Genomic DNA, 27420 nt, shown 5'->3' on the forward strand with positions numbered 1-27420 from the left:
AATATTCTGAACTTATATCTTGTCTTCTATTAGCTGAGCAAAATAATGAACTTTTATTAATAAATCATCAGTCACGTCCTACTGGTTCTATATCATTTCCTGAAGTGAATGGTATTAGATTTACATCATTCCCAGAAGCGAATGGTGCATCTTTTCAAAGAAAAAGAGGACGTGGACGTGGTAAGAAAAACTATAGAAGTGGAGGTCCTAAAAGTGACCACACTAAAAGGGATAATAATAGATATACACCGTACTACCAGAAGTGGTTCAACTCAGAGAAGGGCAAAGGTCCTCAAAACAAATTTTTAAAGAAAGATGAAGATGGATGCCATAGATGTGGTATGAATAGACATTGGGCTCGTACCTGTCGTACAGCCAAGCACTTGGTTGACTTATACCAATCTTCTATAAAAGAAAAAACAAAGAAATTTGAAACAAATTTTGTTGAACCATCATATGCTTTAAATTCTATAAATGGAGAAGATATTACAAGTCTTGATATTTCTGATTTCTTTGAGGATTCTAGTGGTAGAGTTGATCATGAAAGTGTTCCTTTTTAATTAATGTATTTCCTTTATCTTATTATAAAATATTTTTATATTCTGCAATGTTTTGTAGTAATGAAAGTTTTATTTATTCTTTTATACTTGTTATAAATTATTGATGATATGATTTATCTGAGAATGGAAATGGAGCATCCCTGAAGGATCGCCCTAAATCAATAATTTTATTGAGTATCTCATATGAGTGATACTTGTACCAAAAACTCATTATGATTTATGCACCTGAAGTTGCATAATTGAAATTGTGGAAAGAATATATATTTGAATGAACGTCTCGAATGTGCTCCTGAAGTAGCAATATCGAGTATGCTCCTGAAGTAGTAATATGAAATGCAAACGTTCACAATATATTCTAAATTTGTGTCAGGTATTTCAGTGACTGAGCAAAATAATGAGTTTTTGATAAGAATCATTAATCACGTCTTACTAGATCTATATCATTCCCTGAAGTGAATGATAATGAATTTATATCATTCTATTCCCTGAAGTAAAAAGAATGATGCGTTTCATTCAAAGAAACTAAGAGATTGAACGTGATAATGAATATCTTTTTGGGCCAGAAGCTCGTATTGGAAAAGCTGTAAGCTTTCTCTTTGAGATGATATTATACAAATTATTGAATCAAATATTATGATGCATCAAAAGATGATATGATTCAAAATATTTGTATCTTTTCATGGTTATCTTGATCATCCAAAATCAATTATGATAAGTCGAATGATTTTCATATGGACGTCCATAAAAGAACCAGAAGATTCTTTTACTATAAAGTCTTACCACCAGAAGTGAAAAGAAAAATTTGCTTGAAGCAAATAAGATGAAATTATTCAACATTATCTTGATTATCATATGTGAACCAGAAGTTCAGATGATAATTAAATTTTGGATGCAATAAGATAAAAATGTCTCATATTCTAACTGCTAAAATCCCAGCGAGGATTGAAGTCCCTGTAGGACAATTAAGAAATTCAGCAGTCTAAAAACATGTATAAAGGCATGTGAGACTTATCGATACAAAATATAGAGTATCTCAAAAGAGAAAGGCACAAATAATTTGGTGCTCCTGAAGAGGCCATACCCACAAAACAAGCAATAAAGTCCATCCAAATTCTTTGTATAAAATTCTCCTATATAAACTCTTGAAGAGTGCCTCCTGAAGAGGTTTTTCATGAAAATGTCTTCCCTTGAAGAGGGACAGGTACCTGAAAATAACGAGATCTCGAATAATGGAGAAATTATGGATAGAAATAAAATCGTTGTCGACAACGTATTTCCATATGAGATGGCAATTGACATTACCAGAAATAATGGAGAAAGTGAATCAAGAACCGTCGAAGAAGACCGACGTAAAATATTGGCCAATATTTGAAAGAAACAATTCCTGCAGAATTGATTCACTAGTAAAATATGATGCATCGGGACTTATAGTCCAAACACCTAAAGAGGTGATGCTTGTTGAATGTCAGTGGGTATTTATGGAAAGGAAATAAAAATGTGATATATAAATCACGAGTCAGTTTCTCAATTCCTGCAGAATTGATATCACTAAGTAAAATGTGATAAATATGGACTTGAAGTCCAAACACAAATGAAACAATATTGATATGATTTTAAAGTGGTTAAATCATATTAAGATTTTTATTAGCTTGAAAGTTATCGAAAGTTTGGATATGCATGATTAACTGCATATTTATATGGATCATTGGATCATGATATATATATATGAAAATCCCTGAAGGATAGGAAATGTCTGAAACTTCTAATATGAATACATCTGGAAATATGTATTCTATCAAGTTTCAAAGATCCTTATATAATCTAAAGCAATCCAAACGCAAATGAAAATAAGCTATTATTGCAGTTTATATATATGATTTAAATGTCATTGAGGCTCCAGAAGAGCTCATAAAAACTGCACATATTTGAAATATAAATCTGAAACCCTTGCGGCTTCAAGGGGAAGATGGATGATGTTATTAGTCATGAAATACCATCTTTTAATACAATTAGTATTTCAGATTCATATTATGTGTTAGATATGAAATGTGCATTATTAAAGAAGAAATAAAGCACACAGAACATTTACCAAAAGATAGAAACACAAATATGAATATTTGTGAAATATTATTATCTTGAAACAAGAATTACAGAAATTTAAGGCACTTTGCCTCATTCTTCAAATGCTCTTGTTCTTCAAGAATCTGCATGGCATCCCTATCTAAAGCGGTGGGCAATCGAAAAGAAGACTTAAGCAAGGATTTTAAATTCCTATTCTCTTGCTTTATTGATTCTATCTTCATGTTGGACTCCAGAAGAAGTCGCTGAAGTATAGCAATATTCTCATGGAGATCGTCAACTCCACAAGTTCTGGATTGCAGTCGCTGAGAAAATGCGACAATGGATGATGAGTAGCAGGTACCGAGACTCACAAGCTCATAGATAGCTTCATTATCTGCCCTACGAGTCAGATCATTATATTGCATGATAGCACCTGTGGTAGAGGCAGGAACAGCTGATGAACGAGGTGCAGAGTACCTCATATATTGGCTATGAGAAGATCGCTGAGCCATTGCAGAGTAAAAATGCAGAAAGAGATTGCAGAGTAAAAATGCAGTATGATTACAGAAAAGTGAAGAAGATGAGATGTGAATGAAAATGAGCTGAATATCTCTTTTATAGAGAAAATTATGATACAACATCTCTCGTGAAGCAAGAGAAAAGAGACGAAATATAGCTTCATAGCTCTGCGGCGCTTGACAGCACGTCTGACAGCTGCGATGCCTGACAGCACGCCTGACACCTACAGAGGAGTTGAAAATCTGCGGTGCTTGTCTGATCTTAAAAGGCTGGCCACCGTTTTTATTAAAAAATGAGGTTAGCGGTTTAATGTTGATGAATTCTCCACTAACTGTGTTATTTACAAGAACTCCAGAAGAGTACAACTCCAGAAGAGTAGTGATGAGCAGAAAGATCCAGTTGTGATTATTTTATCAACATGGATCAAGTCCACAGTTAGTTGGATGTACAGATGCGAGTTATCTTTCAGATACACACAAGAAGATCATTGCAATTCATGAGAAGAAAGTTGAAATTGATATCAAGAAGGTACGGTCAAGTGATAATCTGGCAGATTTATTCACAAAAGCATTACCAACTGCAACATTTAAGAAGATTGTACAGAACATTGGAATGCGGAGACTTGAAGACCTTTTATCATGCACTTTTCAGGAGGAGTAACGTCTTGAAAACTTATGCTGATTGTACTCTTTTTCCTTCGCTAAGGTTTTATCCCACTGAGTTTTCCTTCGCAAGGTTTTAATGAGGCAATCTTAAAGCATTTTACGGTACACATGAATATTGTACTCTTTTTCCTTCGCCATTGGTTTTTTCCCACAGGGTTTTTCCTTGGCAAGGTTTTAACGAGGCATATTCATTATATGTGGTCATCCAAAGGGGGAGTGTTGTAAAATAACATTGTAAAATTGTATGACCACCTTGAGCTAGAAGTCAAATGCACAGTGCATAGTGCCAGCATAGTACTGCATAGTAACTGGCATAGTAAATGGCCGACATCGCACAGTGTGCATAGTGCCAGTATAGTACTGCATAGTAACTAGCATAGTAAATGGCCGACATCGCACAGTGCGCATAGTGCCAGCATAGTACTGCATAGTAACTGGCATAGTAAATGGCCGATATCGCACAGTGCATAGTGCCAACATAGTACTGCATAGTAACTGGCATAGTACATATGCATAGTACTGCATAGTAACTGGCATAGTTCCCTTTGTACGCCTATATATATTGTTGAATTTTTTAAGAAATTCATAAGTTTCATAACTTCTCTTGAGTTCTATCTCTCTCTCTCTCATTTCGATAGTTTTATAACATATTGATATTAAATCCCAACTATATTATTTTTGGAGTATTCAGTGATGAACCCATGTTTATTTTGAGTGCATGGTAAGTTATGTCTTAAAATATTTGAAGACATACTCATATATTTATTTGTAGAAAAAACAAAAGTTGTCTTCATAAATTTAGGAGCATCTACGATTTAGAGTTAGCACTGAAGCCAATGGAGCCTAGGGACGTTTTCAGAGGAAGAGGGAGGGGAAGTTAAGGATTAGAAGGTCAAGAGAAGTATTTTTCGGTTTATATCTACTATATTATGTATGGGCTACGTGGCAGGCATTCTTTAGGGCACACAACTGCAGAAGAAGGCAAAACATGGATTTTTCTTGCACTCGTAATATTGGAAGAAATACGGGTACAATATAGTTTATGGGTGAAGTGTGCAACAGAGGTACTTTGAAAATTATAAGGAAAAAGAAAAGCACAAATTAAAAAAGAACTCTCTATAGGGTTATTGGGTGGATGCCAAGGACAGAGCCCTCCGAAGAGTTCACAACCAAAAAGCCTCGACACGACAACATAGGGGAGCCTCTGCCTTGCCGTCTATTTTTATTTATTTATTAGAAAGGAGAAAATAATAGTCTGCGGAGTCTCAGGCTTCCCAACCCCTGAGAACAGTAGCCCGTGCAACGCGATTAACTCCAAGGGTGAAGGCTCCCATGCGAAGGTCACAATTGTGGGTCTTGCACATCTCCTTCACATCTTTGAAACCCTTTGTCATGTAATTCTTCAGTTCATTGTTCACTTTCTCTTCATCCCACATGAACCCTTGGATGTTCTGCATTTATTCATTCACCAAATCAGTTTCATAACCATATTTAACAACTACGCATTTAGGACTGCCCATCACACACACACACACCAGTCCTGAATGCTTTGCATATGGGCTACATGTGTTTAAATTTTCACATATGGATGACCGGCTTTGGTATTTTGGGAACAGAGCATGGCTTTGTTTTCTTTCTTTTTGTTATTCATTACTTTCTGCATCTGTATACACCTTTTCTGGAACAAAAATGAACAAAAAAACAAAAGGAATGCAAAATCGGAAAACTAGATGCATAAGAGACGAGACGACCACGTGTAAGGAAAGCGGCCAGGGTAGAATGACGAGTTGACGGTACAGGAGGAAAATAAGTACTACCTGAACCCACTCGAAGTAGCTAACAGTAACGCCTCCTGAGTTTGCATATATGTCCGGAAGGATAACTGCACCCTTCTTCGATAATATCTGCAAGTAATTGCTATGAATTATAATATTCTTCTTCTTCTAACTACTACTACTGCTGCTGCTGCTACTACTACTACCACTATATTCCACAGGATGCACTGACCTCATCAGCCTCCGGGTCAGTTGGATGGTTAGCTGCTTCAATAATGAATTTGGCTTTAATTTCATTTGCATTTTCCCTTCAATCATATACCAAAAGTTAGGCACTTTTGAAAATTAATCCGTGAAACAGAAAGTTAGCCGATCCTAGATTCCTAATAATGAATCGAGGTTGAATTTTGTTGCATTCTAGATATAGAAAGAATACAAGGTTCACTTGTTACAAACAGGATTTGTTGTGTTATATATAGATATAGAAAAAGAACCTATTGATGACACCTCCAAGAGCAGCAGGGATGAGAATGTCACAGTCTTCAACCAATATTGACTTGGGATCAATGGGATCACCACCATCGAAATCTCTGACTCCTCGATGTTCTTTTGCATGCTTCAGTAGCCTTGGGATGTCAATTCCTTTTCTGTTTTTTATGGCTCCAGTGATGTCACTTACAGCGACAATCTTCCCACCATTCTCACTGATCAATTGAGCAGCCCAGGAGCCCACATTTCCAAAACCCTGAGAATATATATATATATATATATATATATATATATATATATATATATATATATATATATAATATGACGACTTAGATGGATGATGAGCGATTAGAGTACCACATTTCCAAGAGATCAAAACAGTAGTATGATATGGAAGGTTCACCTGTATGACAAATCGTTGTCCAGAGATGCTCTTCCCATGCTCGTTGAGAAGAGCCTCAGTTGCAAAGAGAACCCCTCGTCCGGTGGCCGCATCTCTGCCTAGAGATCCACCAAGGTCCTAATATAAGGACCAAAAAAAAAAAAATATGTGGACCCTTGTCACACAAAGGACCAAATTCTATTGGAAACAGAGAATCACAGTGATTTCACAAGAATGTCATTGCACTTAGGTCTATTAAAGCCATAGCTACAATTGGATGCGAGAGCTGGACTCTCTTTCGCTGTATCAACTTACAGTAGGTTTTCCAGTCACCACTGCAGGTGAGTATCCATGAAATTTCGAGTACTCATCTAGTATCCAGGCCATAGTCTGTTCAAACAAAAAGAAACCAGATATAAGCCCCAAAATCAGTTCAAAATTCATTATACCTCCAGTCCAGAAACACAAACTAATTCCACCTTTTAAAGATAGCCAGTTTTAACAAGATTTGAGTGTAATATATTTGACCTGTGGACCTGTTCCCATGTCAGGTGCTGGAACATCTGTGTGAACTCCAATAAGATCGTGTATCTTTTGGGTGAAAACTCTTGTAAGTCTTTCTAGCTCAGAGATGCTTAATTCCCCGGGATCACATCCTATCCCCCCTTTCGCCCCACCATATGGGATATTTGCCACTGCTGTCTTCCAAGTCATCAGTTGTGCTAAAGCATTCACTTCATCCGGGTCAACCTGTATCATCCATAAAATCATCCAAGTTAAGACCCAAATTTGGCAAATAAAAATTGCCACTGCTGTCTTCAAAGTATCGTCGTGGAATCAAAACAATTGCATGCCTAGCAACGGAAACATCCCCCAATTCTTGTTTCAAAAGATTTCAAACATGAGAATGTAAATAACCTCTGGATGGTATCTGATTCCTCCCTTCATTGGGCCTCTAGCATTGTCATGCTGAACCCTGAACCCAACAAAAGATGCCAAAGAGCCATCATCTTTGGGAATGGTACACTCAACCTGCAATTTTGCTCAAAAGCAGTTAAAGAAGAGTCGGACAAACTAGATCAAATCAGTAAGCACAAGGAAAATTAGGCAATTAATTAGAATCCTCAATAAGTAAATCTGCGTCATCATGGTTATCCTAACATAAGCAAAATCGTTAAATAATCATCAAATTATGATCACTTTTCCGCTTGATAGGTGGAGCAGTTTCTATAAACAGGGTGCATTGAGGCTTTAAAGTCACCAAGTCAAACTTGATTGGACAAATGAACAATGAAATCATAGTTTATGTATGGCAATATGGTCTATTTAGCTGCGAGAGAGGAGGGTGAGGGGGGCTGAGTCTAGGCCTTTTTAAGCACTGAAAGATTCATATCGTGTGCTCTATAATCAGCCTGGCACATGCAGCTGAAGTAACTAACCGAAAGTGTCTAAATCTCATCCGTATAGACCATAGATACTAACATTTTTTTACAAAAAGAAAAATCGAACATACGTAGACAACGGAATGAATGTTGACAGCTAATTGAGAAAGGACATTCAGTGATTCATGAAAATGTTCTAGCATTCTTGTGATCCTTTTTGTTTGCTTACTATCCCATAAAGCAATTACGGTTTAAAACATAGGTATTATCAGAGATAAATTGCAATGGGAGAGAATATCAAGACATTTAATCACCTTGATTTCCCTAAAAGGAATTAATAAACTTTTTTCCAGCTTAGAGTCCAAACCCAAAAGCCGAGCTGCCAGCTTGAAGTTTCTGTTGGTTGCCACTAATGCATTCATGGTTGTCTGAAAACAGTCTGCTGTAAAGCAAAACACAGAAATCAGATCTCTCTCTTGCAGATGCAAGGAAGGAAGATGGGTCAATTTAAGTCAATCTGTCATTAGCACAAGAGATATAGAGCAGTTAGTCCGAGTTGATGCCAAACAATAATCAAGAACATATTAATAGACGTAAGTAAGAAAGATAAGATCAAAAGCTTGTTCACTCAAATCCGTAGCTAACAGTTATCATTTACTTGCAATAGCTGCAAAAACATAAATGACAGATATGACATCATAATTTATAAGAAAACATATGAGACGTGATGTGCGTCTTGCAGTGGCCAAGCAGAAGTTACTAAACACCAATACTTCTTTGCATTTTGAAGGCAACAGCAGACAAAGTTGTTCATATAAGAGTTAAAGTGGTACGCATTATTGAAAAAGATTTTTGCTTTGTCTCTCAGAAGAGATACCAAAGATAATACAGGAAAGAATCCCCCCATGCTGCGGTGGAATAAGCAATCAAAGGCATCAAATGCATTTGCCATTTGTCGTCACTCAAAAGTGACATATCTGTATAAATTGTATTTGCTCGATAATTAATGTATAAGCAATTTTAAGGTCTGAATATTTCCATAAAATTCTAGTCAGTATTGCTAAAGCAACTACAAAACTGGAAAATGACCTCAAGATTTCAGAACTGAAGGCAAGTAGCAAATGCGCGCAATGTCAGGAGACCCTGGCCAATATTAAAAGATACTTCATACCATTGATTTTTGAAACTTAGAATTGCAGACTGAAAAGCATACATGTCAGGCAATGGTGTTCTTATAATATTCAAATGCCTTGCACATGGTGTTCTTATAGCGTTTGTGCATCACGATGTGGTAATAAAATCCGATGGATTTTGACACCATTCAGCGTTGTAATCCACAGAGTGGTAAGCTAGTTCTCCAGTCGCGGAACTTTGTTCATTTTCTTCCTTCCGTAACATGTACCTGGCCCCAAAGCCCCTCCAGTCTTTTTAATTGAAATATTGAGATTGACTTGTGTTTGTTCTGAACATATCGCTAATGGTCCGAGAAAAGATTGAATCCGACCCAGCGTTACCAATCTAATCTAAAAGATCGAAGTATATGTATGTAAGTATGTATTGTGTGTTTTGTGGGTGAGGACTGGGGAGGTTGGTATTATCTAAAAGTCCAGGAAGTGGCATAACATATATATCTATATATATATAATAATGTATATACTCGTATTTTTGGACCTGTATTAGAGCCTGAAGATACATGAAGATATTTTAAAATGTCAGTATATGTAGATCATGGCGACTATGTATGTTGTTTCCAGCCCAAAATGATACAGATGTAAATGGATGGAAAGAATAGAAAAGTCGCCCCAAACCCAGTACTTGGCCCATGGTACAGCCGAAGTCCACCAAAGGTCCACTCACAAACCAGAGGGCTGCATCTCTTTTGAAATCTCTGCTTGAATTCGGACAAGAGTTTCTTTCTTTGGGGGAAAAAAAGTAGAAGATTATGAAGCTCCAACCAAGTAAGAAATTAGAATACACAGAAATGAAGATGGTGGCACAATGATTACCAACAGAGAGTGAAAGAAAAACATTGAGAGAGAGAGAGAGAGAGAGAGAGAGAGAGAGTATATTGAACCTTGAAATTCAGCAGCAAATGAATTTGATTCTGGGGTTGAAACGAGGGGTAGATAAAAGAGTTAATATAAGAGGGAGGGAATCTAGGTAGGAATAAATAAGGAGAAGCGGAGGAGGAATAAGTATCTAATTCGGGAGGAATCCAAGCCGGGGAATCAGTGCAAATGAAATCCAGAATCACGCTGACATAAATACAAAGAGAAGGCTGTGGAAATAGGATGACAGGATGAGATGAACGTCATCCAACATGTGTTGGGCTTCTCAAAAGAATATGATACCCTTTTTTACCACACAGCATCAAACTCATCTTCCATTAACCTTTGTCACACACTCACACTACTACTACTACTCTCTCGCCACTCGTCACTCGTCACTCGTCAGTCAATGACTCAATAGGGAGAGAGAGAGAGAGAGAGAGAGAGAGAGAGAGAGAGAGAGAGAGAGAGAGAGAGAGAGAGAATAATCAAACTTGGAAATGCAAAGCAGTGCAAAGGCAAAGCCACAAATGGTTATGGAAGAAGGTGCAATCCAACGCGATAGCCATATTATTATGCAAAAGAGTCATTTTTGGAAACATAATCAAGGGGTTAAGTAGCTGCCCTGCCATATTAATGTTCTCTGCTCGTTCCTTGCCGTTTGAATGGCATAGTGATTAACAGCTAGCTCTGTGTCTCGGTGTTTTCTTGCGTGTACGTGTGTGCGTCCATTGAGAGGGAGAGATCAGAGAGAGAGAGCTTTCATAATCATTATTATTAGGTTATCTAATTTTAAATATTTGCTTTTGAAGGTGTCGTCACACAGAGATTGCACAATGAGGAAAGCTAAAGCAAAAAAAAAAAAAAAAAAGGAAGAAGAAGAAGATGAAGATGAAGAAGATAGAAAGAAATATTCGAAAGTGAACGTTTATGTATGTCATCTCGTCAAATTAATTGATTGGCAGCCAACCTTCTTTTTTCCTTTTTTTCCTTTTTCGTTTTAATTTTAGTCTCCTCTTTCAACTATCCCGAATCTATCTTTTCTTAAATTATCATATTCTTAAATATAGTATACATCGTTCATTTCATTTAAATAGTAAGGTTTGATTAATAAAATTTAAATATTAAAATTTTTATTATAAATACATTACTAGATATATCATTCACACCAACTTATAAATAGAATAACTCTATTTTATGTGGAACTATAAATCAATGTACACACTCAAATTATGCATTGCTTAAAAGTTAAAATAAGGGCAGCAATATCCACCGAAAAAGTCCAAAACCATCAATATCTTATAGATATATCATATCCAAATGAAATGATGGAGCACTATATATATATAATATCTTGAATTTCGTTATATATAAGTAAAGTCTCATATTGATTTACGTATTAATATTAATTTTTTAATATTTAAAATTTAAATTAGTACTATTTTTAATAAAATTTATTTTTTAACTAATCACATTAAATTAATATATATATTAATACACAATTATAATTATAACTAAATTTTTACATATCTCTTATATCCAAATATTTGTGGGCGGTGTGATTATGTATATACCTAATTACTGATCATGCTCTCAACTTTATATTGTGGCCTATGACTGCATAGCCATGACCCATGTATATATATAATATAATCAGAAACTTCAGCATGCCAGCCGACCCTTTTTTATTGCTGGCTGCCTCATTAATTAATTAATATGCTCGTTCGGTAAACATCTCTCAAAACGCAAGCATCCTTCACTTTGAGAATCATTATATATATCACGTTTCCAAAATCCTTTTATTTTCCGTTTACATGACATCAATTAATGTATTATTTATCTTTTAAATTAAAATGTATATACATTTTTAAACAAAAATACATTGATTTAGACTCAAATAAAGGAAATGGAAATGAATCAGTTTTAAGCGACTTTTCAATTCAAATACATGCACGTATGCCAATTTTATAAAAATTATAATTGTATTCGTTATTATTATTATTATTATTATTATTTGTTTGAAAAAAAGGGTAAAGGATCAATCGAATTAATGTGTTTATATATGCAGTGGATCCATCACGATACAACTATATATCTCTTATATATGTAACCATTGCTAAAAATTTAATTATATTATGCATGTATCTAAAATATACCCGATCGAGTGGAGCACAAGACTTAATTGATCTCTTCGCAGCTCTTTTCACCTCTAACTAAAATGATCATTAACATTGTTAATAATATTTAGAAAAATTTTTTATTCATAAGTCAGTATGTGGGAAAGGAAGTGCCGCATTTGCTTAAAGGGATTCTAAAAGTTGATAAAATTGGTATTCCGGCTGTCCGTCTATAAGTGGAATAGGTGCTTTTGGACAGAATAAAAGCATCAAGTATTTTATTCATGTTTGTGTTTTGTGATTTTTGTTTGGTTTTTTGGTTTGTCTTTCTGTTAATGCTTGGTTTTGGATTATATGCTTGGTTTTGGATTAGGTATAGTGCTCGTTCTTATAAATCTCTAAGTGTATAATGTTACCACGGTATTCCTTCGCTATAAATGAGGGTTAATTAATAAACTTGAAACGGGACCGCTATATATATGGCTACTGGCTCTTCTTAAAAAAAAAAAAGGGTTAGTGTGTGTGGATAATATCTTTAATAAAGTGTATGAGAATATAATTGAGAACATACCATCCATACAATTTGATATAGAAGAAAAATCTTAAAATTTGAATAGTACAAATCAAATTTTATCATTTAAATGATGTAGATAGTATACTTTACACACTAATTTAAGAATATAATAACTCTTAAAAAAGTGGTCCATGAAATGATATTTTTTTTTCTCCATTAAAGATAATAATTGAGAGGAGCTCTTTTTCTTTGGAAGAAAGACACAGAAGCGAATAGGAATGGATGGCCAAAAGGTTGGATTTCCACTACACCAATTAAGAACTCCTACGCATCGATCCTTACCTTCAAAGTGAGAAAAAGATAAGATACATAAGAAACCAATCCACCATGCAATACCTTCCCTACAATTAATTAAGCTTCATGCATTGTAAATTATTAATTTTATGAACATGCAAGTCATAAAAAGTTGCAATGATATGATACTCAAAACGCTTCACATTATTAAACAAGTGTAGCACCCATACACATATATATACACCAAATTCAAAAGGAGATAACAATTAATTTTTAATTTGAAAATAAGCTTAAATTTAACAATGATTGATTTGATTATGAGAAAGGAAGAACTTTGATTTGATGTTTTAGTTCCTTCCCAATAGTTGGGGGCTTAAAAGCAGGAATTAAATGATTCCCAAGCTCCTATTCCATTCTTCAAGTGGACGTCACAGTCCATTTAAACAATTCGATCGAATAGTGGTTGCTTTCTTTCTTTTATATTTTCCAATATCTGTTGGTTTCCTCTTACCTTCCTCAATAAGTAAATCGGTAATTAAAAAAAAAAAAATCGGTAATAGAAGATAAAAATCGGTACAAAATTTGATTAGAAGGAAAGTGAATCTGTAATCCAAAATTATAAAAAAATATTAGGCTTTCTAGAAATTTTATTTTTATTTATTTTTACTTGTGATCAAGGAATTATTTTTTAATAATATTGTAAATTTTTTATTTTTAAAAAAATATTTAAAAGTGTTAAAAAAATACATATAATAATAATAATAATAATAATAAAGACTTAAAATGTACTAGGCCCCCACCTACTGTCGCTGTAGTGCCACCAAAACCATATACACACGTGTACCAGTGTAGTGGTGATAAAAAGATAAGAGAACAATGTTAATTGCCACTACTACCTACTGCTAGCCACAGAGAATCATTGTTGGAATTCCGTGTCAGAATCTACAAACACCGTCTCCTCCATTATGGGCACAGGATAGATTCCCTTTGCATTTAGACCAGCACTTAGAACTTTTGGTTTTCTATTTTTGTCTTCTTGGGCAAAGTGAATCAAACTAATAATCAATGTTTTTTTTTTTAAAATAATATTATTTTTATTTGATGATTTGAAAAAAATTAAATTATTTATTTTATTTTTTATAAAAATTTAAAAAAATTATAATAATAATATGAGATGATATATCAAATCAAATCAATTGCGTTTAGATAATGAATATTTAAGTTTTATACGTGAATGTAGTCCTGAAATAATGGCCCAATATTGACGTAGAAAATCAGAGTCCCATTCGGTGTTGGTAGAGCCAGGAAACTAAGAATAAAAAAACTAGTGCGAGAACCGAATCAAGCCCAATTAATCATTTGTACAGAAAAGATTGCAGGCCGGAGTTTTAAAGGTGGAAGTAATCAATCATATGATTCATATGCTTAACTTAAAAGTAGACGTTTCCATAATGGGCCAAGACCAAGTCCATTCTCACCTATCCAATCCGTGGTTGGAGTTGTTATATTTTCTATCTTAAATCACAATCAACCATTACAAACCTCAGCTATTTATATACCGCAACGATTATCTTGGGCCATTGATACCAACCACCTTATTCATCTACTTTCAAATTTATTCTCTCTCCATTTGTATTATTTATATATCTTTAATTACTTTTTATTTTTATTATTATTTAATTAATATGTGATTTATTATTTTTGTCATTCTATCCTATATATGTGTTTTTAAGTATAAAATAAAATAACAAATTATATATTAATTAAAACAAAAATACTTATTTATGCTATTTCTCTTATTAATGTACCACACTAATCTTACCTAAGAGCACAAATTCTGCATCAAACCATATATAATTACTGGTACCACGTCATTCAAACGGAAGGTTAGGACCCATCCGAGACTCTGACCACAAGCCAAGGTTCCGTTGGATACGGCGAAGATGAAGCATTCACACTGATACACAAAGTCGCGAAGGTTTTTTTTTAGGGAAAAAAAAAAAAAAAAAAGGCTAAAAAAAAGGAAGAAGGTGGAGGTACTCGGCTCTGTGTGCGTCCAGATTCATTCATTCCAAAAACCAAAAACAATATATACCTCCAACAAAATGGAACCCCCAAAAAGGACAGGAGCACCACCACCGCTTCTACCTCCACCTCCATCACCGTCTCCACATTTCACTTCTTTCTCTCTCGCCCAAACAAGCAAAAAGGTATTCTCTCTCTCTCTCTCTCTCTCTCTCTCTCTCTGTCTGATGATCGTTTTTGTTTCATGGGTGATGCTAACCCAAAGTGTTCGCTTCCTTTACGGAAAATGTGTGCTACTGTACGCTTCTACGTTCATCAATTACCAGTGTTCTTTCTGTCTTCAATTATAATCTTCATTCAACATCACTTTCCCATTTATTTCATATTTATACCGCACTTTTTTATTATTATTTCCGCAAAATACACAATCAATCAAATTAAGGGGGGAGGGGGGGCATTTTCTCAATTCGATACAAGTGTGTTCCCCGACATTATCTTTTTTTTATTCCAGTATAGCCATATATCTGCATTCTCTGCTTCTTCATTGCCCTTGAATCTTCAAATTAAACTAAGAGAATAGCGTGTGCCTAGATCAGTGTGGAAGACCGGAAATTAACCCGATCGATCTTTTTGTTCCTTTTTTTAACCGTTGGTTGGCAACTATAACGGGTTGTCTCTCCACTCTAGCCAATCCCTGAATATATATTTTCAAACTTCCTCTTTGCTGGACTAAATTTCTTGCTTCTTTTCCTATCATATTCATATGTGCGATGTATATGTCTACATAACTTCTAGGGGTGTTTTTTTATTTTTTATTTTGTGTTCGTTTGATACATTCTGTTCCCGTTTTCTTGTGTCTATACCATAAAACATAAGATTATAACCTGAGATCTTTGTCTCTGGACGATAAAAACCTTTTACTAAAATTCTTCATATTTCTATTGCTGTTAATGATTCGGCGTTTATCTGTGGGAAGGAACAGAAGGAAAGTTTCCGATGTCTACTCTGAGCAATTCAACAAATATATTTTGGCAAGAATGTCCAGTAGGGAAGGTCGAGAGGCAAAAGCTACTTAATCAAAAAGGTTGTGTCGTATGGATTACGGGTCTCAGTGGATCAGGTTCGGCTTTTAAACTGACTGACTAGCCTCTTTTTCATATTCTATATTGTAGGGACCCTAGATTAGCACCTTGCCTGGGGGTCTTAGGGATCTGTTGTGCTATTTTTCTTGTTGTAGATATTATGCCGTATTTTTCCAAGTTGGACTTTGGGTTGTTGACTTTATTTTCTCGCTGGCTTGCATACAAAGTAAATTTCCAATCTGATATTAGGCTTACATCTATTGTGGCCACTGCGCTTTTATCATCTTGCATTGGTGTTGGATGCAATTTGGGTGATCTATTGACTAGAAGGTGCCCTGGCGTTTCTCTTAGTTTCCCTTATGCATATGTTTGTGTGCGCAGCTAACTCTCATTGAGGAAAAGATGAGGCAGGGTAATTTGAGATGGTTTGACCATGTACAATGCAGATCAAGTAGTCTGCTATATTCGATGTATATGCTATGCCTTGCTGAACTCTTTTGTCCAAATTGTCTAGGAAAAAGCACTCTGGCATGTTCACTAAGTAGAGAACTGCACTCTAGGGGAAAGCTGTCGTATGTCCTTGATGGAGATAACCTTCGACATGGACTGAACAAGGACCTTAGTTTCAAACCAGAAGATCGGACTGAAAATATAAGGAGAGTTGGTAAGTTTCTGTTTTTTCCTCTCTCTCCCTTTTTTTTTCCCCTCTTCTAAACAACAGACAATTTTTTGGACTTGGAGGTGTTTGAATTTTTTGGACTGTATTGAATTTAAGTTCATTTGTCTGTCATATTGTTTAAGGCTTGTGTGACCAGCTGACAAGGATAGAAGTTGAATATGGCTTTTAATGGCTATCACACCACACATTGCTCTGGGGGTGATCATGTTTATGTTCATAGTGATTCTGTCATGAACATTGAGTATTGGATAATTTGGAAAAGATTCTTGATAGAACCAGATAAATCTAATTATGGTCAGTATAGAGTTGTTTTTTTTCCTTGGCCTGATTTTGACATTATTTCCCGCCTTGCTTGGATCTACCATTTGTAACAGCTGTTGTTGCTACCTGTTGTTTTGCATTGGAAGCTGGGGAGATTTTCTAGCTCCAATCTGATGCAGGACCACAGTAATTTGTACCTGTAGATATGGTGCTTTCGGTTGTTGAATAAAGATATAACAGAAGTAATTGCCATGCTGTTGATGCAATTAGGCAAATGAGTATTTACTAATGGCTATTATAATGTGAAGGCTTGCATTTGGTCAATTTCAGTACAGCATGAGTTATGCTTAAGTTATTATTTATTTGATCTAGGGGAAGTCGCAAAACTCTTTGCGGATGCTGGTCTGATCTGTATTGCGAGTCTGATATCTCCATATAGAAAAGATCGGGATGCTTGCCGTGCAATGTTGCCATATGCGAATTTTATTGAGGCAAGGCTCCTTGTGTGGTTTAGCATGATTATGACTTGGTTTTTGTTATTTTCAAGGTGGAATTCATTTTTACCTGTATGTAAACAGGTTTTTATGAACATGCCTCTAACATTGTGTGAAGCAAGGGATACAAAAGGCCTTTACAAGCTGGCACGTGCTGGAAAGATCAAAGGTGTGTTTTTTAACATGCTTACCTTGCACTTTTGGTGCATTGACATGATGTCTTCTTCTCCCCACAAAAGAAAAGAAAAGAAAAGAAAGGGCCACTATTTACCTGCCATTATAAGTTGTGTTCTCTGCATCATCAGTTTGCTTTGGGCGGGGGCGATAGATCTTAATGGGCTTAATGTCCATGAGTTTCTTATTTTAGTTGTAAATCCTAGTTAGGTATTACTCATGTATACGTCCTATTTACTTGGCTATGCCTAGTATTATGAATAAAACTTCTTGATTATCTATATAAAAAAAAAAAAAAAAAAATCATCAGTTTGAAAGAACCCAATAATACACCACAGGAATCTTAGTGTAGTTACTTTTCCCATGTTGCATTGCCCTTTTGTAAATAAAGTTTTCTTTGTTAGTTATAGAGAAATCATGTATCAGCTTATTTTAACTTTATATGAGCATTCTTAACAGCTGACGTGAATCCTTATTTGGTGACTAATTAGGGTGGTGAAACTAAAACTGACCCTCAACTATTTCATAGTTGAATTGACAGCCACCTCATGTGGTATGGCTTGTTAGGCTAACATGATTCTGGATCATGGCACATGAATTATTTATTTTCTTATCATATCTTCAACTAAGGTCCGGTTTGGATACAAGAAGCATTTCATCTCATCTTATCTTATTATTACAACTTTCTCAAATTTCCACACAAAATATAATAAACAATTCAACATTTTCAAATCTCAAAACAATAATAGTATTAAAAAATAATATTCTAACAATATTTGATTCAACTTTCATCTCATCTCAACTCACTATCCAAATGGCACCTAAATCTGTTATGCACATCAATCAATATTTATTTAACCATATACATTGTGATATCCCATTTTTATAAGTAATAAAGGGTAGGTAGTGTATGAGAACATTACTTGGAAGTGAGAAGTTCTTAATTTTTATAATGTTCTAATTGGGCTCCAATTGTATCATTGGCCACCCCTTTTGGAGTAGGCCATATGGTTTGAGCATTCCATGTTGTTATAAATGGTATCAGAACCTATTCTAACTAGAAATGTGGGACTTGAGCCATGCCATCTACGGCAGACTGGCCCAACGAGGATGTCCGAAATATAAGGAGATACTCCATTCTAACAAGTGATAAGTGTAGGTGGTGTATGAGATCTCACATTTCTTGAGATGGAAAGTTCTTGGCTCTTTATAATGTTCCAGTGGGGCTCCAATTGTATTATTGACTGGTCATTTTGAAATATAAGCCATATTGCTTGAGCCTTCCATTGGGGTGTTACATATCATGATGCTATTGTGAATTGCCAACTTGATGTTATTTAATTCCCGGAATTTTTGTGAGATTTTCCTTGGTTCTTCTTTAGCAAGAGGGAGGTGCTGTAGGAGCACCTATTCTTTCTCATCTAGTCCATTGCCGTTATTACTGTACCACACAGATTATCTTGTTGTTTTATATTTTTTGAATTTAAAACGTTTTTTGCCCTTCAATTATGGTGTCTTCCTCTGCTTCCTTTTCAAAGAATTAATCACCACTAATTCACTATATAAATGCGTGATTTACCTAATTTTACAAGACACCAATTCCCAACTTTGTAATATGCATTTGGAGGGTAAATAATAATATCAGTGATAAACGGATATTTCTTGCCCATTACCTTTTGGCTGCTTTCAAATAACGTCACTGTGTTGCAGGTTTTACTGGGATAGATGATCCATATGAACCACCGTTGAATTGTGAGGTACGTCTTTATTGAAGGATGAAAAGTTGAAAACTAATTGTATGCATGTCTGCCAGGATATCAAGGTCGATAAATGAGTAAGCTTTTTAACCTTTTTTTTTTAAAAGGAATAATTTTCCCACCTTTCTACAGATTGAAATACAACAAACAGATGGGTTTTGCCCCACACCAGGGGCCATGGCAGCGCAAGTAGTGTCTTACTTGGAGGAGAAAGGATATCTTGAAGATCAGTGATTGACCTTTTGCCTGATCTTGAGCAATTAATCACCCTCAAAGTAAAGGATGTCATTTTAAACACAAGTGGTGGCATACACCGTGCTTTGTACACCCTCGGGCTTTCAGCAGAGAAACAGTGGGCTCGAAGTGTTTGAAATGAGGAATATTGCTTTTAGTTAATATTTTCTGATTTTTTGTCTAGATTGGCAGGGTGTGAAAAATCTGGGATCCTTGCTGTAAACTCTGCGCAGCCTTGTCTTCCTTTATTACCAATTAATCACTCTGTGTCCAAGGTTTCAGGTCAACCGAAACCTTGTTCCTACAAGTAGTGCATTATTTTTACCACAATTTGGTAACTGAGGTCTTTTTGTATTTTTTTTTTCAGTTTTTTGGCATATGATAACTCATTATACGGTGGGGTGGAATACGGTATACCTCTAACAAACTTTCAAATTCAGCAAATTACAGAGAATCAAAAAATAATACAAGTAAAGAAATGGCTCTAAACTAGTTGGTTTGATTCCATATTTCTTGGTATGAGATTAGAAAGCTCACCACTGACAAATTGATTTGTGAAGCGCTCTTTGCTAAGTTGGATTGTTGTTGATCTTCATTCCAACACTGTTAGTAGAAGTAGCGAGTGTAGATTTGATTTTGAGAGGAAAAAAAAAAAAACGAAAATCGTGGATCTGACAATGGAAAGTGGTAGCATCTCAAAGGGTGATCGTCGATTGGAAATTGGGATGGTAACTCAGGTCCTACTCTATCTATCGAAGGTATAATGTTGATGGAAAAATATAGTTGCAAGTATGATTGTGTATTAATCTGTGTACTAATGTCATGTGATTGGTTAAAAAGTAGATTTTATTAAAAATAGTATTAATTTAAATTTTAAGTATGAATGAATCAGCATTGAAATGCAGATTAGTATGCGATTGTGTTTGTATATAGCAAAACAATGTTGATTATGTTTGAGATTGGCAAATTAGGCATGCCGAATTAAATTGTAGTTAACTGCAGTATTAATGCTTTAATTTCAAAATGTTTGGAGGAGAGATTTGGTGAGAGTTAGTTTAAACTCATTTGACGTGGTATTTACGGTGTAAATTCTCATGTTCAATTCATCTTCTCTTTTCTTTTATAGCCGTGAGTTTAGGGAAAGATAAGTAATATTTATAGTCGTGAGTGCATAAGTACTGTATAATTATTTTGAAAAAAAAGAAGAGATTTACATGAAAAAAAAAATTTAATAGTAAATCTCACTATTTTTTAAAACTTTTGTATGACGCACACTACACAACTGTAAATAGCATTACTTGTGAATAAGAATTTGGAGTAAGATATTTAGTCGCAGTTGTTAGCTCTCAATAAATTGTATAATATTTACCATTTTAAAGTATGTCATGATCATTCTATTATAAGCGATCGCCCATGTACAATATATAGAATATTATTAATTATAAAGTCGTGGATTGATTATTGTTATTATTGTAATGATTATTTATTAAAATAATATCCATAAAAAATATTTAGCCAAAATATAAATATAAAAGGTTTGAAATTGAAACCCTATGCACTAGATGTGATTAAGGATTGATATAGTTACATAAAATTAAATTATATCATCTTATTTTATATAATTATTATAAATTTTTTAAATTTTTATATAAAATATAATAAATAATTAAGTTATATTAAATTTTAAAATAAAAATAATATTATAATAAAATTTTATTCATTTTTAATTTTTATCTTCTCCCCAACATCTAAGCAAGACTTAAAATTGTTATTATTCTAATCGAAAATATATAATGGCAACAAGGAGAGGGCAAACACGGCAGGTAAGATGTAGAGGTGGTAAAGGCAAAGCCTCCTCGTCTCGTGTGAAACACGCTTTTACCCATTTCGGAGCAAAACAACGAAAAGAAGGGAGGCGACGATGGTGTTGAACAGCCATGTGGCGGCTTGGGTGGCCAACGTTTCGGCAGACTTATGCCAATACATAGCGTGCAATCCGGAGAGATTGAGCAGCGATCGCGTCCTCCACATCCTCTTTTGCGTCCCTTTCCAATACTTGCACCGCATCGCCCTCTCTCTCTGCTCGCCCTCTCTTTCCTCCCGTCTCCACGAAGACGACGATACCGACTATTCCCATTCCGATTGAATCCGTATCTCTTTCTTTATTGATTTGTAAAGTGTTTTATTACAGATCTATTGAGGGATGGCTTTTTCTTTGGGAACCTTGATTTGGGAAATTTACTTTTAAAAATAGTTATTAGTAATGGTGGTGAGGGTTTTTTTGTTTTGTATCGGATCTCTGTTCAATCCTGAATTTAACGATGATGGTAACTCTTTTGGAATACTGTAAATCTGTCGTTACTCAATTGTTAGGGATTTGTTTTTCCCTGTATCTATCGTTCAATCTGTTAAATAAATCCATTGTAATGCGATTTGACAAGGCCTTTTTTTTTTTTTTTTAATTAAATCCTGTTTTGTTTGACCTTGGAATTGAAGTAATTTTTAGACAAGAAGGTAACAGAGAAGGAGAGTAGATTAGAAAATCAGATGTAATGCAATCTCACTTCACGATATACACAGAGCCTTTTCCTTTTCCATTCCATTACTCTTTGAAAATAAATAAATAAGTACTCCGCAAGTTAAGTTTTTATTAGATTCGGTAAGTGAGGTGAGGATTTTTTGATTTAGATAAAAATTTAAAATATTATTATTATTTTAAAATTGAAAAAAATTAAATTATTTATAATATTTTAAAAAGAGGAGATGAGAATTTTACGTGATTACGATGGATGGAAGATGGGGTATTCAAGCTTTAAGACCAGAAAAAAAGAAAAGAAAAAGAAAACAAATTACCTACAAAAAGAAAATAAATAAAGGGTGACTGAAGGTAGGTAGGTAGGTAGTTGCGGCCTTGTCGAGGGGAAGAGATGACGTCTCTTCTGGTATCGCCGTGGGCGACCAAAACCTTCTTCCTATTTTCCCGCATAAATGTCCTCAGAAAATCCCCTCCCACTCCCCTTCCTTTTCTTCATTTCCACCCCTCCTTTAAGCTATTCTCTCCGCTTTCAAGTTCTACTCCTCCTCTCTTAATGGCCGCTTCATCCTCCTCTCCTTCATCAATCACCAATCCTCCGGTACGTACTTTTATTCTCTTTCATACTTATCGAATGAATGAAAACTTGTTTCCAGCTTTCATGACCGTCGTTCAAATTCAACTCTATTACCCCTATTTAATTTGTTGACTTCTTTGATCGATTAGCCTTTTTTAACGATGAGTGATCGATGTATTTCTTTTGTTTTAAGAAGCAAATAGGAAATTATATTATTCTTCTTCATGGGTGAACAATTTATAGCTCAACCAATAGTAAAAATACTCAACCGCCACGTGATTGAATGGTAAAATGATGCTAGCATTTTTCTCTGAATCAGACCTCACCTGGAGATGTTTCCGATGTATTTCAACTGATTCAAGCGCATCAGGTATTCTTTCTAACTCATTACCATCACAAACCTTGGAAACATCGTACATGGACGATGCGTTTTCGGAATTTTTCTTTTTTGATTTTTACTCTTTGTTCTTGCAGGAAAAAGCTGCTCGCCTTCCTCCAATTGAGGAGATTCGAACTGTGCTTGATCACAGTGTGCGCGGGATGCTATCTACCTTTTCTCAGGTTTTGACATCACCCAAACTTAAATTAATAATAAGTCCGGGTGTTGTTCTGTTTCCTACTTGATTCTGGTATTTGATTCCGATCGCTGAAATAAGCAGCTGATTTACTGTTAGGTATAGATGCTTACTCGACCTCAAATGTGTGAGCTCACCACTTGTCTCTCAAAAGCTTAAGCTGATGAAAAATGGTAGATTTAAGTAGATGCAGTAGAGTGTAGAGTTAAAGTTCGAACTCACCACCTTTGCTCTGATACTATGCGAAATTATCACTTATCGTCAAAGTTTAAATTGATTGGGAATGGTAGATTTAATTATTTGTATTATATTCTTAGCAAAATGATATTGCATAAGGTTTTAGTCTTGTTTGTTTTGTGCTTGCTTAGATGTTTACCCAAAAAGTGCGGAGTGCCTGGGCTGTAGATATAAAATATCACTCATATATTAACTTTCACTAAATGTTTGTGATGTTATAATGAAAGCTCTGATATACTCCGGATGTTCTTGGCATCTTCAAGCTGCTTGATATTTGATCGTGCTACTAACTGCTCAGCCAATCCAATTCTCCTTGCCTAATCATATTCTGAATTCCTTTCATGTGCAGAAGCATGAGGGCTATCCATCGGGGTCAGTGGTTGATTTTGCCTGTGATGCAGATGGATCCCTAATATTAGCAGTCAGCAGCCTGGCAATTCATACAAAAGTTTGTGCACTTCTAATACATATCTCTACGTTGAAGGATTGTAAAGTTTATAACTGAATATTACCTTCACGTTGAATTTATGAAGTTTCTTTCTCTTGGGATTCATGATACATCACATATACAGTTAAAATTGAAACAATCTTTGTTCCATCCCCAGCTAAAATTTTGAATAAGTTTATTGATAATACATAGCAAAGTGAAATGAGTCGAATGCTTCCATATTAAATATGCTCTGGTGATTGGAGTTGACTTCTGCCAACGTTTGGTTGCATAAGTATTTGCTGAACCCAGCACTCTTCAGTTACTATCCACACATGCCATCTATGCTAGTTTAGGCCAGAAAGCTAGGTTTTTCCTGCTTCCTTGTGACTAAAGATTTACACATTTCTAGGTGTGAGTACATATGTTTATGCATGTATAAATGTATCATTGTGGGCACAGATTTATGTCACCTTTAAAAAGCTTGTAAAGTTTTTCTTCATTTTATCTAAAAATTTTAGTCTTCTCAAATTCCCATCTTGCTGTTTTTTACAGGACTTAACTGCTAATCCAAAATGCTCATTGCTTGTGGCTAGAGATGTGGAGGACAGGACTGATCTAGTAATCACCCTGCACGGTGATGCTATTTTTGTAAGTTATAACCTATATCAAGCGTTAAATAGTGTCTTAGGCATGGTTTGGATAGTGAGTTGATATGTGATGAGATGAAAGTTAGTTAGAATATTATTTTTTAATATTAATTTTGTTTTGGGATTTGTCTCCAACCGGCTGGCACTGGTTCGAATCACAGCCTGTGCACATTGGGAAATTAATTTTTATTTATCAAAAAAAATTTTGTTTTGGGATTTGAAAAGGTCAAATTGTCTATTGTATTTTATTTGGGAGTTTGGAAAAGTTGTAATAATGAGATGAGTTGATTTGAGATGGTTTCACTACCCAAACCAGGCATTAATTGATTCTGTTTATGTGCTACTCTGTTGTTTTGGTCTTATATTATGCTCTTCATGGCATATTAAGATGAAGAACTTCACATTCTTTTTGGGTTTGTACCAATTGTATAGGTTTCTGAAAATGAGAGAGCTGCCATTCGTACAGCATATTTGGCAAGGCATCCAAATGCATTTTGGGTAACTTGTATAGTTAGCACTCTTGTTCTGTAACACGCTTCTTTTTTCTTCTCCCTTTCTCTCAACAATATGTTTTTACTTATATTTTTAAGTGGGCAACTGAAAGAAAAATTTGATCTGAAGGTTGACTTTGGTGACTTCCAATTTATGCGAATCATACCAAAAGTTGTACGGTATGTTTCAGGGGTTGCCACAGCCGTATTAGGATCAGGAGGTTTGTGAACCAACTGCTCTTTTAGTTTTCCTTTTAATTATAGTCTGGTTCTTTTTCAAATCCTTCCATATTTGAGAGGGAAGGAGGGATTTGATACTCCGCTTAAGATAAGTCACTTATGTTTTTGCTGCTGAATTGTTGCATTGTTCTGTATATGTTTTAAGCACGTCCCATGAATTTATATGTTGTGTTGCTATACACCTTTTACCACATTCCCTCCCTACTCAGTTTATGCATCTTTCTTTCGTTGTAAATTTCAGAGTTCAGTGCAAAAGAGTATAATTCTGCAAAAGTTGATCCAATTGCTCAGTTTTCTAAACCTGTTACGGTAAAGACATCTCATTTAGTCTTATGTGCCGCATGGTTATTTTTCTTGTCAAAACCATCCTGATTGAAATTCTATTTTTTGTCAGTCTCACATGAATAAAGATCATGCTGAAGATACAAAAGTTATTGTGCAACACTGGACATCAATTCCGGTAATTTGATCTTGGACATCTTATTACCATCTGAAGCAGGAAGCAGCAGATTTTTCTTTCTTTCTTGTAGCTCATCATCAGATATCTGTCATCATCATCATTACTCAGACTGCACCCACTGGTCAAAATTAGAATGAACTGGTTACCATAAGCCAAAATTGGTTGGATCTAGCTGTGATTACAAGTGACGTGATGGCTTCAATTGCCTGGATTTGTTAATTATAATTACCAACACCCATGTGTTTTTTTTTTTTTTTTTTTTGGGGGGGGGGGGGGGGGGGGGGGGTTTGGGGGGAGTATTTTTTTTTTGTTAATAATATAAAGGCTGCATTTTTTTATCCCTGTAGGTGGACTCTGCTTATATGCTGGATTTGGACAGCCTTGGTTTCAATGTTAAGGTATTGATAAATACTTAAACTATTTCTTTTTGGTACTTATTCTTTGTGCATTTAAGAAAATCATGCCTTCTCTCAAGCCCATGGAGTTTCTACGAAGTATTTGACACTTTCTTTTGTTAGTTGCTTTAAATAAAAATTGATAGTAAGTGAGACGTTTTTCTAGGGTTTTTTCCCTATGCTAGTCTATATGTTCAATTCTGTTCTAACTCGTTTGCTGGGTTTTGATGCTTTCCTTATTGAACTCTCTTATTTCTTCTATTAGGCTGGTTATCAAGGGAACACTTTCAAGCTTCGAGTACCTTTCCCTAGACGTGCAGAAGATAGGAAGTGAGACACTTTATTTGAAAGAACTCCTAATATCTGCGCTTCTACTTTTGTTTTGAAGTAATTATTGGAGTTTATGGTGCAAGCCCTCAATGGTGTTAATTCCATTTTAGAAAGTCGTCAGAATATGCATTGATACCAATAAATTGCAAATATCATAATCATAATATAATAATGATATAGAGTTATAGACTACACGTTTCCCAGCCTTTTGCAGTGGGTTGTATTTTCACTTTGACTACACATAAAAATTCCTTAAGTTTAGATTCTAGGAGTTGGAATTCAGAAAGTTTAAGCTTCCATTTTGATAGAGAAATTTGTTTTGAACAAGGATATTGTCTCTAACGAAGGATAATGATTTTAGAAGGTTGCTAACATTATGTTCGGCTGCATTGGTTTTGGGTGAATTGCCACCTTGGAAAATTAACATCTTCTTGTATCTTGTTAGGGATGTGAAGACTCTTGTAGTGGAAATGCTTCAAGCTGCTAAGCCTCATACTGGTTGATCTCAGATCAGAAAAGAGAAGATACACGTTTAACAAACATATTCTGGTTATGTTGGATCGTGCAGCGCATGGCCATTGCCTTCTCTGGACGTGGAGAGATTCAAAATCATGAAAAATGAGAAAAAGAGAATTCTGGTGGAAATAGGAACAAATAGAATGGGTGTTCTTTTTTCTTGTTTCTCATCTATGCTCAGGCGTTTTATTTATAGAGGCTGTTGTGGTTAAAAGAGTCCTTTAAATAACCATTAGAATCAAAACTGGTAGATGCATAATTAGCATGGGGGATAAAAAGAAAATGATTTTCTTGGAGGAATTTATCTACGAAGAAACCCAATCTTTCAACAAATTACAGATGTTGCTTGAGCCAATTGAGGGATCATATCCAGGCTAAAAAAGCGCACACACTCAATAGAGAAGTTAAGAACCATGCAACTTACCACTCTGTTTTGGCATCATTCAGATGAGCGCCTCCTGGTCTAAAATCTTTGCC

The 27420-nt window shown here is 35.0% G+C and overlaps 3 protein-coding genes across 6 annotated transcripts; 2 read left to right on the forward strand and 1 right to left on the reverse strand.

Moving 5' to 3' along the window:
- Positions 1-4775: 4775 nt before the first annotated feature.
- LOC122277466 (glutamate dehydrogenase 1) lies at positions 4776-10290 on the reverse strand. 2 transcript variants are annotated; one of them, XM_043087447.1, is made up of 10 exons: positions 9908-10290; positions 8148-8272; positions 7370-7483; positions 6980-7201; positions 6767-6841; positions 6473-6589; positions 6075-6325; positions 5813-5888; positions 5623-5709; positions 4776-5256 (listed from the first exon to the last, which is right to left on the reverse strand). In XM_043087447.1, the coding sequence occupies exons 2-10, from the start codon at positions 8253-8255 to the stop codon at positions 5071-5073; spliced, it is 1236 nt and encodes a 411-aa protein (XP_042943381.1). In that variant the 5' UTR covers positions 8256-8272; positions 9908-10290; the 3' UTR covers positions 4776-5070. The 2 variants fall into 2 exon arrangements, with proteins under 2 accessions (XP_042943381.1, XP_042943380.1); XM_043087446.1 differs by having other exon boundaries at positions 8148-8275; positions 9908-10289.
- A 4510-nt stretch (positions 10291-14800) lies between these two features.
- LOC122277574 (adenylyl-sulfate kinase 3) lies at positions 14801-19850 on the forward strand. 2 transcript variants are annotated; one of them, XM_043087606.1, is made up of 7 exons: positions 14801-15016; positions 15808-15951; positions 16428-16577; positions 17226-17344; positions 17432-17516; positions 19232-19278; positions 19411-19850. In XM_043087606.1, exons 2-7 carry the CDS (start codon positions 15828-15830, stop codon positions 19510-19512), a joined length of 627 nt encoding a protein of 208 aa, XP_042943540.1. In that variant the 5' UTR covers positions 14801-15016; positions 15808-15827; the 3' UTR covers positions 19513-19850. The 2 variants fall into 2 exon arrangements, with proteins under 2 accessions (XP_042943540.1, XP_042943539.1); XM_043087605.1 differs by having other exon boundaries at positions 14805-15016; positions 15814-15951.
- A 2392-nt stretch (positions 19851-22242) lies between these two features.
- LOC122276515 lies at positions 22243-27276 on the forward strand. 2 transcript variants are annotated; one of them, XM_043086306.1, is made up of 12 exons: positions 22276-22646; positions 22942-22992; positions 23097-23183; positions 23784-23882; positions 24417-24512; positions 24944-25009; positions 25133-25223; positions 25484-25551; positions 25637-25702; positions 26050-26100; positions 26363-26427; positions 26873-27276. In XM_043086306.1, the coding sequence occupies exons 1-12, from the start codon at positions 22440-22442 to the stop codon at positions 26928-26930; spliced, it is 1005 nt and encodes a 334-aa protein (XP_042942240.1). In that variant the 5' UTR covers positions 22276-22439; the 3' UTR covers positions 26931-27276. The 2 variants fall into 2 exon arrangements, with proteins under 2 accessions (XP_042942241.1, XP_042942240.1); XM_043086307.1 differs by lacking the exon at positions 26363-26427 and having other exon boundaries at positions 22243-22646.
- The last annotated feature ends 144 nt before the right edge of the window (positions 27277-27420 follow it).

The sequence above is a fragment of the Carya illinoinensis genome, chromosome 9 (genome assembly GCF_018687715.1).
Source record: "Carya illinoinensis cultivar Pawnee chromosome 9, C.illinoinensisPawnee_v1, whole genome shotgun sequence".
Lineage (NCBI taxonomy): Eukaryota > Viridiplantae > Streptophyta > Magnoliopsida > Fagales > Juglandaceae > Carya > Carya illinoinensis.